This window comes from Somniosus microcephalus, chromosome 10 (assembly GCF_052327205.1).
Source record: "Somniosus microcephalus isolate GS21.2 chromosome 10, FLI_Smic_1.0, whole genome shotgun sequence".
In the NCBI taxonomy this organism is placed as follows: Eukaryota; Metazoa; Chordata; class Chondrichthyes; order Squaliformes; family Somniosidae; genus Somniosus; species Somniosus microcephalus.
Genome location: NC_140996.1, coordinates 234,634,305 through 234,647,974, shown reverse-complemented (window position 1 = coordinate 234,647,974; position 13,670 = coordinate 234,634,305). Strand labels below are relative to the sequence as shown.

The window sequence follows — 13,670 nt, the reverse complement described above, 5'->3', positions numbered from 1 at the left end:
AGAGAAGAGGCGTCCGGCAGGGCTGCAATTTGAGCCCGACCCTGTTCAACATATACATAAATGAATTAGCAGACATGCTGGAGCAAAGCGAGTCACCAGGTCTCCGTCTCCTGGATGGAGAAGTGAAGTCCCTGTTCTATGCGGACGACCTGGTTCTGCTGTCTCCCACAGAACAGGGATTACAGCAACAACTAGACCTACTCGACAAATACTGCCAAAATTGGGCTCTAACAGTAAATCTAAAGAAAACCAACATCATGATTTTTCAGAAAAGACCCAGATGTCAGGAAAACAAATACCAGTTTACCCTCAGTGATACCACTATAGGACACACTATGAGCTACACCTACCTTGGTCTAACTATTACAACATCAGGGAGCTTCAGCATAGCAGTGAATGCACTAAAAGAAAAAGCCCGAAGAGCCCTATATGCAATAAAAAGAAAATTCTACAACATCCAAATCCCAATCAAAATCTGGCTCAAAATTTTTGACAGCATAATCCTGCCCATTGCACTGTACGGTAGTGAAGTATGGGGCCCGCTAAATTACCAAAGCTACACTAAATGGGAAAAACACACAATAGAAGCCCTACATGCAGAATTCTGCCGAAGCATCCTTCGCACCCAAAGAAAAACGCCAACAAATGCATGCAGAGCCGAACTAGGCAGATACCCACTGATAATAAACATCCAAAAACGAGCACTAAACTTCCTAAATCACCTCAAATCTAGCTCCCCAGACACCCTTCATTTCAAAGCCTTTCAGACCCAAGAGCTAAACCCAGAAAAGAGTCCCCTGAGTCAGCTGCTACTGAAACTAAGTACTCAGCCGGACCCTGACCAGCCCCAGACCAACACAGCCGTCCAAACACCAATCCGAGTGAACCAAATCATTAAAAAATGCAAAGAAACCTACCTGGAACATTGGAACAAAATAACCGAAAGCCAAAGCAGATTAGAATGTTACCGGGCCCTAAAAAGAGAATATAAACTGGCAGACTACCTCACGACCATCAGAGACACAAAACAGAGACAGACCCTCACCAGGTACAGACTAAGCGACCACCAACTGGAAATTGAAAAAGGCAGATACAAGAAATCCTGGCAGCCTAGAGAGAATAGAATATGCGATCAATGTCTGGCTGCCGAGGTTGAAACAGAAATGCATTTCCTCCTAAAATGCGAAAAATTCAACACATCAAGAAACATATTATTCAACAAGCTAAGCCAAACAACCCCAGATTTCAAGGAATTGGATGATCTGTCAAAATTGAGATTAGTCCTAGGAGAAGGAGACAGACCATACCTTGGGGCCAAATATGTAACAACATGTCACAACCTGAGGACTGTTTAAAAGTAAGACTGTTTAAAATTAATATTGAACGTACCAAATGAAGTAGAAAGACTGTTTAAAATTAATATTGTTTAAAAGTAATATTGTATGTACCCAACAAATGTCAAATCGATTGACACCTACAGAATGTTGGAAAACTGTACCTTTTTGCTATGTAAGCTTTGGCAATATGGTTCTCTGTAAACTTTCATGCCAATAAAGCATTTGAACTGAACTGAACTGAACTGATAGGGAAGGAGAGAGAGACGGGGTGAGAGAGAGAGAGAGACTGGGGCGAGAAGAGAGAGAGAGAGACTGGGAGTGAGAGATTGGGAGTGTGAGAGAGAGAGAGATTGGGAGCGTGAGAGAGAGAGATTGGGAGTGTGAGAGAGAGAGAGATTGGGAGTGTGAGAGAGAGAGAGATTGGGAGTGTGAGAGAGAGAGAGATTGGAAGTGTGAGAGAGAGAGAGATTGTGAGTGTCAGAGAGAAAGATTGGGAGTGTGAGAGAGAGAGAAATTGGGAGTGTCAGAGAGAGAGATTGGGAGTGTGAGAGAGAGAGATTGGGAGTGTGAGAGAGAGAGAGATTGGGAGTGTGAGAGAGAGAGATTGGGAGTGTGAGAGAGAGAGAGATTGGGAGTGTGAGAGAGAGAGAGATTGGGAGTGTGAGAGAGAGAGAGATTGGGAGTGTGAGAGAGAGAGAGAGATCACCCTCAGTGATACCACTATAGGACACACTATGAGCTACACCTACCTTGGTCTAACTATTACAGCATCAGGGAGCTTCAGCATAGCAGTGAACGCACTAAAAGAAAAAGCCCGAAGAGCCCTATATGCAATAAAAAGAAAATTCTACAACATCCAAATCCCAATCAAAATCTGGCTCAAAATATTTGACAGCATAATCCTGCCCATTGCACTGTACGGTAGTGAAGTATGGGGCCCGCTAAATCACCAAAGCTACACTAAATGGGAAAAACACACAATAGAAGCCCTACATGCAGAATTCTGCCGAAGCATCCTTCGCACCCAAAGAAAAACGCCAACAAATGCATGCAGAGCCGAACTAGGCAGATACCCACTGATAATAAACATCCAAAAACGAGCACTAAACTTCCTAAATCACCTCAAATCTAGCTCCCCAGACACCCTTCATTTCAAAGCCTTTCAGACCCAAGAGCTAAACCCAGAAAAGAGTCCCCTGAGTCAGCTGCTACTGAAACTAAGTACTCAGCCGGACCCTGACCAGCCCCAGACCAACACAGCCGTCCAAACACCAATCCGAGTGAACCAAATCATTAAAAAATGCAAAGAAACCTACCTGGAACATTGGAACAAAATAACCGAAAGCCAAAGCAGATTAGAATGTTACCGGGCCCTAAAAAGAGAATATAAACTGGCAGACTACCTCACGACCATCAGAGACACAAAACAGAGACAGACCCTCACCAGGTACAGACTAAGCGACCACCAACTGGAAATTGAAAAAGGCAGATACAAGAAATCCTGGCAGCCTAGAGAGAATAGAATATGCGATCAATGTCTGGCTGCCGAGGTTGAAACAGAAATGCATTTCCTCCTAAAATGCGAAAAATTCAACACATCAAGAAACATATTATTCAACAAGCTAAGCCAAACAACCCCAGATTTCAAGGAATTGGATGATCTGTCAAAATTGAGATTAGTCCTAGGAGAAGGAGACAGACCATACCTTGGGGCCAAATATGTAACAACATGTCACAACCTGAGGACTGTTTAAAATTAAGACTGTTTAAAATTAATATTGAACGTACCAAATGAAGTACAAAGACTGTTTAAAATTAATATTGTTTAAAAGTAATATTGTATGTACCCAACAAATGTCAAATCAATTGACACCTACAGAATGTTAGAAAACTGTACCTTTTTGCAATGTAAGCTTTGGCAATATGGATCTCTGTAAACTTTCATGCCAATAAAGCATTTGAATTGAATTGAATTGAATTGAATTGAGAGAGAGAGAGAGAGAGACAGAGAGAGAGAGAGAGACAGAGAGAGAGAGAGACAGAGAGAGAGAGAGAGAGAGAAACAGAGAGAGAGAGACAGAGAGAGAGAGGGAGAGAGAGACAGGGACAGAGAGAGAGAGAGAGACAGAGAGAGAGAGACAGAGAGAGAGAGAGAGAGTGACAGAGAGAGAGACAGAGAGAGAGAGTGACAGAGAGAGAGAGAAAGAGAGAAACAGCGAGAGAGAGAGAGAGTGACAGAGACAGAGAGGGAAAGAGAGAGTGACAGAGAGAGGGAAAGAGAACGAGAGAGAGTGACAGAGAGAAATGGAGAGCGGAAGGATGGAGTAACTGGGAGTTGTTAAATGATGGAGTGAAACTGCTGAAACAAGACTCAGAAAAACACCTTTGTATTTAATTGTAACTCTCTCTCTCTCTTGCTGATTTTAATGAGTGGTTCATTTCTAATTACTGAACCTTTCTGGAATATTCCGAGGCCGGATTAATGAGCCCTGTGGGGAGTTGGGCAGGTGCTGATTGCGGGGACAAGTTCCAATTACCATCTGGGAGGAGAGTCCCTGGGCAGGCAACATAGCAACAGTCTCCACTCGCTGACAAACCCGCAATTATTGCACGCAGCGTAATGGTTTCGGAACCAACACGCACGTACGATACTGTCTGCGCAATACAGAGCTGTGAGGGAGACGGGCTCACAGGTGTGGAGAGCTAGTGCAGGGGACACAGAGCGGGCACAGGGAGCAGGCTAGACGGCAAACCCACCGCCATGGAGGCTCTGCTCCGGATATTCTGAGCAGGAGATTAATCGATGACACTTTGTGAGCGGCCAGCGCGCGTCCAAGGGCAGTGGCACGGGTTGGGGATCTAATTGACCAGAGAGTGTCCAGGACAAAGGGACAACCATGGAGCATCTAACGGTGAGTGAGAGCAAAGCGCACGGGGGCAGCGCGGTGCAAAGTGAGGAGGGGGCGTCAACCGAAGATTATCATTCAAGGTCGTCCGTCTAAAACTCTCGTCCGACTAGAAGCTGGGGTTATTCTCCTTAGAGCCAAGATGGTGAAGAGAAGATTTGATAGAGGTGTTCAAAATCATGAGGGGTTTTGATAGAGTGGATAGGGAGACACTGTTTCCAGCGGCAGGAGGGTCGGTAACCAGAGGACACAGATTGAAGATATTTGGCAAAAGAACCAGAGGGGGAGATGAGGAGAAATGTTTTTACGCAGCGAGTTGTTGTGATCTGGAATGCGCTGCCTGAAAGGGCGATGGAAGCAAATTCAATAGTAACTTTCAAAAGGGAATTGGATAAACACTTGAAAAGGAGAAATTTGCAGGGCTCTGGGGAAAGAGCAGGGGGGAGTGGGACTAATTGGAGCTCTCTCAAAGAGCCGGCACAGGCACGATGGGCCGAATGGCCTCCTCCTGTGCTGTGTGATTCTGTGATTCTCGAGGTATATCTGAATTACGGTTCTGTTTTGACACTGAAGCACATCACCCTGGCAGGACCTGGGGAGACAGGAGCTGCCCATCAACATAACGCTCCTGGCCAGACTGGAGGGGGTTCGGGTCCATCGATTGCCGGACGGGTCGCGTTAGAGTTGGAGCTCCGCACTCGGGGGGGGAGGGGGGGGGTCAATAAACTGGATGTCAACATTGAGGGGTCGGGGGGTTAGTTTGTGACCAAACTTGAACTGACAACGATCTGTGGATTCCGACATTATTCTTTCAGTATGAATGTGGCCCCTGTATTGTTGGGATTGCAGAACAATCTTAGCCACCAGGTTCCCGACCAACCCCCTCCCATATTTCAGATGCTCTGGAAACCCAAGCGAATGATTACTTACTCCCTGATTAACCCTGTACTGCCCCCTTTCCCAGCCTCCGTCCTCCACCCTTCAGATAGGTTCTTCGCTTTAAAAAAAAAACCAGAGATTAGCATCTAACCCTCATCCTGTAAATAAATCACTGAGGATCGATGCTGCCACCGCCCCCTCCCTACCCACCCCAACCCTGCCCTACTTCCCCTCTGCACTCCCTCCCACACCATGGCTCAGCTCTCTAATGAGAGTAGGTGAATGGTACAGGGGAATGAGCTGGGCTCTGAGTAGAGTTAGCGGATCACTGAGGTTCCAGTGCTGTCATTCCCTCAGTCCGGAGTAGCTTCTTACTTATTACAGTAGTGGAAAACTTCAATGGAAATACAAATCGGGAGAGATATAAAACAACAACTTACATTTATATAGCACCTTTAACATAGGACAACGTCCCAAGGTGCTTCACAGGAGTGATTATCAAACAAAATGTGACCCCGAGCCACATAACGATATATTAGGACAGGTGAACAAAAGCTTGGTCAAAGAGGTAGGTTTTAAGGAGCTTCTTAAAGGAGGAGAGAGAGGCGGAGAGGTTTAGGGAGGGAATTCCAGAGCTCGGGGCCCAGGCAGCTGAAGGCACGGCCGCCAATGGTGGAGCGATTAAAATCCGAGATGCGCAAAACGCCGGAATGTGAGGAGCGCAGAGATCTCGGAGGGTTGTGGGGCTGGAGGAGATTACAGAGATAGGGAGGGGCGAGGCCATGGAGGGATTTGAACACGAGGATGAGAATTTTAAAATTGAGGCGTTGCCGGATCGGGAGCCAATGTAGGTCAGTGAGCACAGGGGGTGATGGGTGAATGGGACTGGGTGTGAGTTAGGACACGGGGCAGTGAGCACAGGGGGTGATGGGTGAACGGGACTGGGTGTGAGTTAGGACACGGGGCAGTGAGCACAGGGGGTGATGGGTGAACGGGACCCCAGGGATCGACCCCCCCCATAAACACCAGGGATCGACCCCCCCCATAAACCCCAGGGATAAGCCCCGCCCCCATAAACCCCAGGGATCAGCCCCTCCCCCATAAACCCCAGGGATCAGCCCCTCCCCCATAAACCCCAGGGATCAGCCCCTCCCCCATAAACCCCAGGGATCAGCCCCTCCCCCCATAAACCCCAGGGATCAGCCCCTCCCCCATAAACCCCAGGGATCGACCCCCCCATAAACCCCAGGGATCGACCCCCCCCATAAACCCCAGGGATCGACCCCCCATAAACCCCAGGGATCGACCCCCCCATAAACCCCAGGGATCAGCCCCTCCCCCATAAACCCCAGGGATCAACCCCCCCCATAAACCCCAGGGATCAGCCCCTCCCCCATAAACCCCAGGGATCAGCCCCTCCCCCCATAAACCCCAGGGACCGGCCCCTCCCCCCATAAACCCCAGGGATCAGCCCCTCCCCCAGAAACCCCAGGGATCAGCCCCTCCCTCCATAAACCCCAGGGATCAGCCCCTCCCCCCATAAACCCCAGGGATCAGCCCCTCCCCCCATAAACCCCAGGGATCAGCCCCTCCCCCATAAACCCCAGGGATCGACCCCCCCATAAACCCCAAGGATCGGCCCCTCCCATAAACCCCAGGGATCGGCCCCTCCCATAAACCACAGGGATCAGCCCCTCCCCCCATAAACCCCAGGGATCAGCCCCTCCCCCCATAAACCCCAGGGATCAGCCCCTCCCCCATAAACCCCAGGGATCAGCCCCTCCCACATAAACCCCAGGGATCGGCCCCTCCCGCATAAACCCCAGGGATCGGCCCCTCCCCCATAAACCCCAGGGATTGGCCCCTCCCCCATAAATCCCAGGGATCGGCCCCACCCCCATAAACCCCAGGGATCGACCCCTCCCCCATAAACCCCAGGGATCGGCCCCTCCCCCATAAACCCCAGGGATCGGCTCCTCCCCCATAAACCCCAGGGATCGACCCCTCCCCCCATAAACCCCAGGGATCGACCCCTCCCATAAACCCCAGGGATCGACCCCTCCCCCCATAAACCCCAGGGATCAGCCCCTCCCCCCTAAACCCCCAGGGATCGACCCCTCCCCCATAAACCCCAGGGATCGGCCCCTCCCCTATAAACCCCAGGGATCGGGCCCCCCCCCCCATAAACCCCAGGGATCGGCCCCTCCCCCATAAACCCCAGGGATCGGCCCCTCCCCCATAAACCCCAGTGATCGGCCCCTCCCCCATAAACCCCTGGGATCGGCCCCTCCCCCATAAACCCCAGGGATCGGCCCCTCCCCCATAAACCCCAGTGATCGGCCCCTCCCCCATAAACCCCAGGGATCGGCCCCTCCCCCATAAACCCCAGGGATCGGCCCCTCCCCCATAAACCCCAGTGATCAGCCCCCCCCCCATAAACCCCAGTGATCGGCCCCTCCCCCATAAACCCCAGTGATCAGCCCCCCCCCCATAAACCCCAGGGATCGGCCCCTCCCCCCATAACCCCCAGGGATCGACCCCCCCCCCATAAACCCCAGGGATCGACCCCTCCCCCATAAACCCCAGGGATCGGCCCCTCCCCCATAAACCGCAGGGATCGACCCCCCCCATAAACCCCAGGGATCGACCCCTCCCCCATAAACCCCAGGGATCGGCCCCTCCCCCATAAACCCCAGGGATCGACCCCCCCCATAAACCCCAGGGATCGACCCCTCCCCCCATAACCCCCAGGGATCGGCCCCTCCCCCATAAACCCCAGGGATCGGCCCCTCCCCCATAAACCCCAGTGATCGGCCCCTCCCCCATAAACCCCAGGGATCGACCCCTCCCCCCATAAACCCCTGGGATCGGCCCCACCCCCATAAACCCCAGGGATTGGCCCCTCCCCCATAAACCCCAGGGATTGGCCCCTCCCCCATAAACCCCTGGGATCGACCCCCCCCATAAACCCCAGGGATTGGCCCCTCCCCCATAAACCCCAGGGATCGGCCCCTCCCCCCATAAACCCCAGGGATCGGCTCCTCCCCCATAAACCCCAGGGATCGGCCCCTCCCATAAACCCCAGGGATCGGCCCCTCCCCCCATAAACCCCAGGGATCGGCCCCTCCCCCCATAAACCCCAGGGATCGGCTCCTCCCCCATAAACCCCAGGGATCGGCCCCTCCCATAAACCCCAGGGATCGACCCCTCCCCCATAAACCCCAGGGATCGACCCCTCCCCCCATAAACCCCAAGGATCGGCCCCTCCCCCGTAAACCTCCAGGGATCAGCCCCCCCCCCATAAAACCCAGGGATCGACCCCTCCCCCCATAAACCCCAAGGATCGGCCCCTCCCCCGTAAACCTCCAGGGATCAGCCCCCCCCCATAAAACCCAGGGATCGACCCCTCCCCCCATAAACCCCAGGGATCGGCCCCCCCCCCATAAAACCCAGGGATCGACCCCTCCCCCCATAAACCCCAGGGATCGGCCCCTCCCCCATAAACCCCAGGGATCGACCCCTCCCCATAAACCCCAGGGATCGGCCCCTCCCCCATAAAACCCAGGGATCGGCCCCTCCCCCATAAACCCCAGGGATCGGCCCCTCCCCCATAAGCCCCAGGGATCGACCCCTCCCCCATAAACCCCAGGGATCGGCCCCTCCCATAAACCCCAGGGATCGGCCCCTCCCCCATAAACCCCAGGGATCGACCCCCCCCATAAACCCCAGGGATTGGCCACTCCCCCATAAAACCCTGGGATCGGCCCCTCCCCCCATAACCCCCAGGGATCGGCCCCTCCCATAAACCCCAGGGATCGGCCCCTCCCCCATAAACCCCAGGGATCGACCCCCCCCATAAACCCCAGGGATTGGCCACTCCCCCATAAAACCCAGGGATCGGCCCCTCCCCCATAAAACCCAGGGATCGGCCCCTCCCCCATAAACCCCAGGGATCGACCCCTCCCCCATAAACCCCAGGGATCGGCCCCTCCCCCATAAACCCCAGGGATCGACCCCTCCCCCATAAACCCCAGGGATCGACCCCTCACCCATAAACCCCAGGGATCGGCCCCTCCCCCATAAACCCCTGGGATCGGCCCCTCCCCCATAAACCCCAGGGATCGACCCCTCCCCCATAAACCCCAGGGATCAGCCCCTCCCCCATAAACCCCAGGGATCGACCCCTCCCCCATAAACCCCTGGGATCGGCCCCTCCCCCATAAACCCCAGGGATCGGCCCCTCCCCCATAAACCCCAGGGATCGACCCCTCCCCCATAAACCCCTGGGATCGGCCCCTCCCCCATAAACCGCAGGGATCGGCCCCTCCCCCATAAACCCCTGGGATCGGCCCCTCCCCCATAAACCCCTGGGATCGGCCCCTCCCCCATAAACCCCAGGGATCGGCCCCTCCCCCATAAACCCCAGGGATCGACCCCTCCCCCATAAACCCCAGGGATCGGCTCCTCCCCCATAAACCCCAGGGATCGGCCCCTCCCCCATAAACCCCTGGGATCGGCCCCTCCCCCATAAACCCCAGGGATCGGCCCCTCCCCCATAAACCCCAGGGATCGGGCCCCTCCCCCATAAACCCCAGGGATCGGGCCCCCCCCCATAAACCCCAAGGATCGGCCCCTCCCCCATAAACCCCAGGGATCGACCCCCCCATAAACCCCAGGGATCGACCCCTCCCCCATAAACCCCAGGGATCGACCCCCCCCATAAACCCCAAGGATCGGCCCCTCCCCCATAAACCCCAAGGATCGGCCCCTCCCCCATAAACCCCAGGGATCGACCCCCCCCATAAACCCCAAGGATCGGCCCCTCCCCCATAAACCCCAGGGATCGGCTCCTCCCCCATAAACCCCAGGGATCGGCCCCTCCCCCATAAACCCCAGGGATCGGCCCCTCCCCCATAAACCCCAGGGATCGGCCCCTCCCCCATAAACCCCAGGGATCGGCCCCTCCCCCATAAACCCCAGGGATCGACCCCTCACCCATAAACCCCAGGGATCGGCCCCTCCCCCATAAACCCCAGGGATCGACCCCTCCCCCATAAACCCCAGGGATCGGCCCCTCCCCCATAAACCCCAGGGATCGGCCCCTCCCCCATAAACCCCAGGGATCGGCCCCTCCCCCCATAAACCCCAGGGATCGGCCCCTCCCCCCATAAACCCCTGGGATCGGCCCCTCCCCCATAAACCCCAGGGATCGGCCCCTCCCCCATAAACCCCTGGGATCGGCCCCTCCCCCATAAACCCCAGGGATCGGCCCCTCCCCCATAAACCCCAGGGATCAGCCCCTCCCCCATAAACCCCAGGGATCGGCCCCTCCCCCATAAACCCCAGGGATCGACCCCTCCCCCATAAACCCCAGGGATCGACCCCTCCCCCATAAACCCCAGGGATCGACCCCTCCCCCATAAACCCCAGGGATCGGCCCCTCCCCCATAAACCCCAGGGATCGGCCCCTCCCCCATAAACCCCAGGGATCGGCCCCTCCCCCATAAACCCCTGGGATCGACCCCTCCCCCATAAACCCCTGGGATCGGCCCCTCCCCCATAAACCCCAGGGATCGGCCCCTCCCCCATAAACCCCTGGGATTGGCCCCTCCCCCATAAACCCCAGGGATCGGCCCCTCCCCCATAAACCCCAGGGATCGGCCCCTCCCCCATAAACCCCTGGGATTGGCCCCTCCCCCATAAACCCCTGGGATCGACGCCCCCCATAAACCCCAGGGATCGGCCCCTCCCCCATAAACCCCAGGGATCGACCCCTCCCCCATAAACCCCTGGGATCGGCCCCTCCCCCATAAACCCCTGGGATTGGCCCCTCCCCCATAAACCCCAGGGATCGGCCCCTCCCCCATAAACCCCAGGGATCGACCCCTCCCCCATAAACCCCAGGGATCGACCCCTCCCCCATAAACCCCAGGGATCGACCCCTCCCCCATAAACCCCAGGGATCGGCCCCTCCCCCATAAACCCCAGGGATCGACCCCTCCCCCATAAACCCCAGGGATCGACCCCTCCCCCATAAACCCCAGGGATCGACCCCTCCCCCATAAACCCCAGGGATCGACCCCTCCCCCATAAACCCCAGGGATCGACCCCTCCCCCATAAACCCCAGGGATCGACCCCTCCCCCATAAACCCCAGGGATCGACCCCTCCCCCATCACCCCCAGGGATCGACCCCCCGCATAAACCCCAGGGATCAGCCCCTCCCCCCATAAACCCCAGGGATCGGCCCCTCCCCCATAAACCCCAGGGATCGGCCCCCTCCCCCATAAAACCCCGGGATCGGCCACTCCCCCATAAACCCCTGGGATCGACCCCTCCCCCATAAACCCCAGGGATCGGCCCCTCCCCCATAAACCCCAGGGATCGACCCCTCCCCCATAAACCCCTGGGATTGGCCCCTCCCCCATAAACCCCTGGGATCGACCCCTCCCCCATAAACCCCAGGGATCGACCCCTCCCCCATAAACCCCAGGGATCGACCCCTCCCCCATAAACCCCAGGGATCGACCCCCCCATAAACCCCAGGGATCGACCCCTCCCCCATAAACCCCTGGGATTGGCCCCTCCCCCATAAACCCCAGGGATCGACCCCTCCCCCATAAACCCCAGGGATCGACCCCTCCCCCATAAACCCCAGGGATCGGCCCCTCCCCCATAAACCCCTGGGATCGGCCCCTCCCCCATAAACCCCAGGGATCGACCCCTCCCCCATAAACCCCAGGGATCGGCCCCTCCACAATACACAAACCCTCTCCCCCTCCTCCTCGAGAGAGAGCTGACTTATTACGGGGCCCACGGAGCCAGCGGAGAGGGGTGACCTTCGCCCCAGCCTGAGCTGGATTGGGATGGCGGTTCCGGAGGTTCACGCCCAGGAGTTTGACCCTTGCTACCCGCCAGCCCTCTCACGTATTCACCCTCTGCTGGGTTTGTTTTCCCTCTCAGGAGGACAACTGGAGGGAGATTGTGGGGAAGAAGATGAAGTTCCCACCGACCCTGATTGCCGCGATCTACGATGGGAACATGCCGAAACTCTACAAGCTCCTACAGACCAGCGACGGGATCCTGCGGCAGCTGGATGACGCGGAGGACCGGTCGTGGAGGGAGGCCCTCAACCTGGCCATCCGGATGGGCAATGAGGAGATCATCGTTGGCCTCCTCCGATTAGTCAAGTTTGACTTCCGCCAGATCCATGAGGCCCTGCTGGTGGCCGTGGACATGAACCTCATCAACGTGGTCAAGCTTCTGCTGGAGCGGCTGGACCAGCAGAAAGGGGTGAGCCACAACAAGGTGGACATCATGTCCTTCTCCCTGGCGCTATTCGACCACTCCATCGACAGCTCCCGCTTCGCGCCAGGGGTGACCCCGCTGACCCTGGCTTGCCAGAAGGACCTGTTTGAGATTGTGGACCTCCTGATGAAGAAAGGGCACGTCATCCCCAACCCTCACAAGATCTCCTGCTCCTGCCCGGAGTGCCTCAATGGTCGACAGTACGACATGCTCAAGTTCTCCCTGTCTCGCATGAACACCTACAAAGGGCTGGCCAGCAAGCCTTACCTCTCCATCGCCAATGAAGACGCCATGCTGAGCGCCTTCAAACTCAGCAGGGAGCTCAAGCAGCTCTCCAAGAAGGAGCCTGAATTTAAGGTTGGTAACGTTAGAATGTACGTTATTATTATTCATTCTCAGGATGTGGGCATCGCTGGCAAGGCCAGCATTTATTGCCCATCCCTAATTGCCCCTTGAGAAGGTGGTGGTGAGCCGCCTTCTTGAACCGCTGCAGTCCGTGTGGTGAAGGTGCTCCCACAGTGCTGTTAGGGAGGGAGTTCCAGGATATTGACCCAGCGACGTCAGGATGGTGTGTGACTTGGAGGGGAACTTGGAGGTGGTGGTGTTCCCATGCGCCTGCTGCCCTTGTCCTTCTAGGTGGTAGAGGTCGCGGGTTTGGGAGGTGCTGCCGAAGAAGCCTTGGCGAGTTGCTGCAGTGCATCTTGTAGACGGTACACACTGCAGCCACGGTGCGCCGGTGGTGGAGGGAGTGAATGTTTAAGGTGGTGGATGGGGTGCCAATCAAGCGGGCTGCTTTGTCCTGGATGGTGTCGAGCTTCTTGTTTCGAGCTTATAACAAGCTCCATCGGGTTTTCAAGTGATAAACGTGTGGCCGGCAATTGAAAGTCACCTGCTTTAACTCTTCCATTTATCCAGTGGGTAGCACTCTCTCGCCTGCGAGTCAGCAGGTCGTAGGTGCAAGTTCCACTCCAGAGACTTGAGCCCATAATCCAGGCTGACACTCCCAGGGCAGTACTGAGGGAGCGCTGCACTGTCGGAGGGCAGTACTGAGGGAGCGCTGCACTGTCTGAGGGGCAGTACTGAGGGAGTGCTGCACTGTCGGAGGGCAGTACTGAGGGAGCGCTGCACTGTCGGAGGGGCAGTACTGAGGGAGTGCTGCACTGTCGGAGGGCAGTACTGAGGGAGCGCTGCACTGTCGGGGGGCAGTACTGAGGGAGCACTGCACTGTCGGAGGGGCAGTA

General features: G+C 56.1%; 1 protein-coding gene across 1 annotated transcript in view; it reads left to right on the top strand.

The window, feature by feature from the left end:
- The first annotated feature begins 3,930 nt into the window (after positions 1-3,930).
- The window catches only part of LOC147112186 (short transient receptor potential channel 2-like), a 35,640-nt gene continuing 25,900 nt past the window's right edge, over positions 3,931-13,670 (top strand). The window contains exons 1-2 of the mRNA XM_085998324.1: positions 3,931-4,249; positions 12,085-12,786. Of these exons, the coding sequence (XP_085854450.1) occupies positions 4,235-4,249; positions 12,085-12,786 (717 nt within the window). The 5' untranslated portion in view covers positions 3,931-4,234. The remainder of the gene's footprint in view (positions 4,250-12,084; positions 12,787-13,670) is intronic.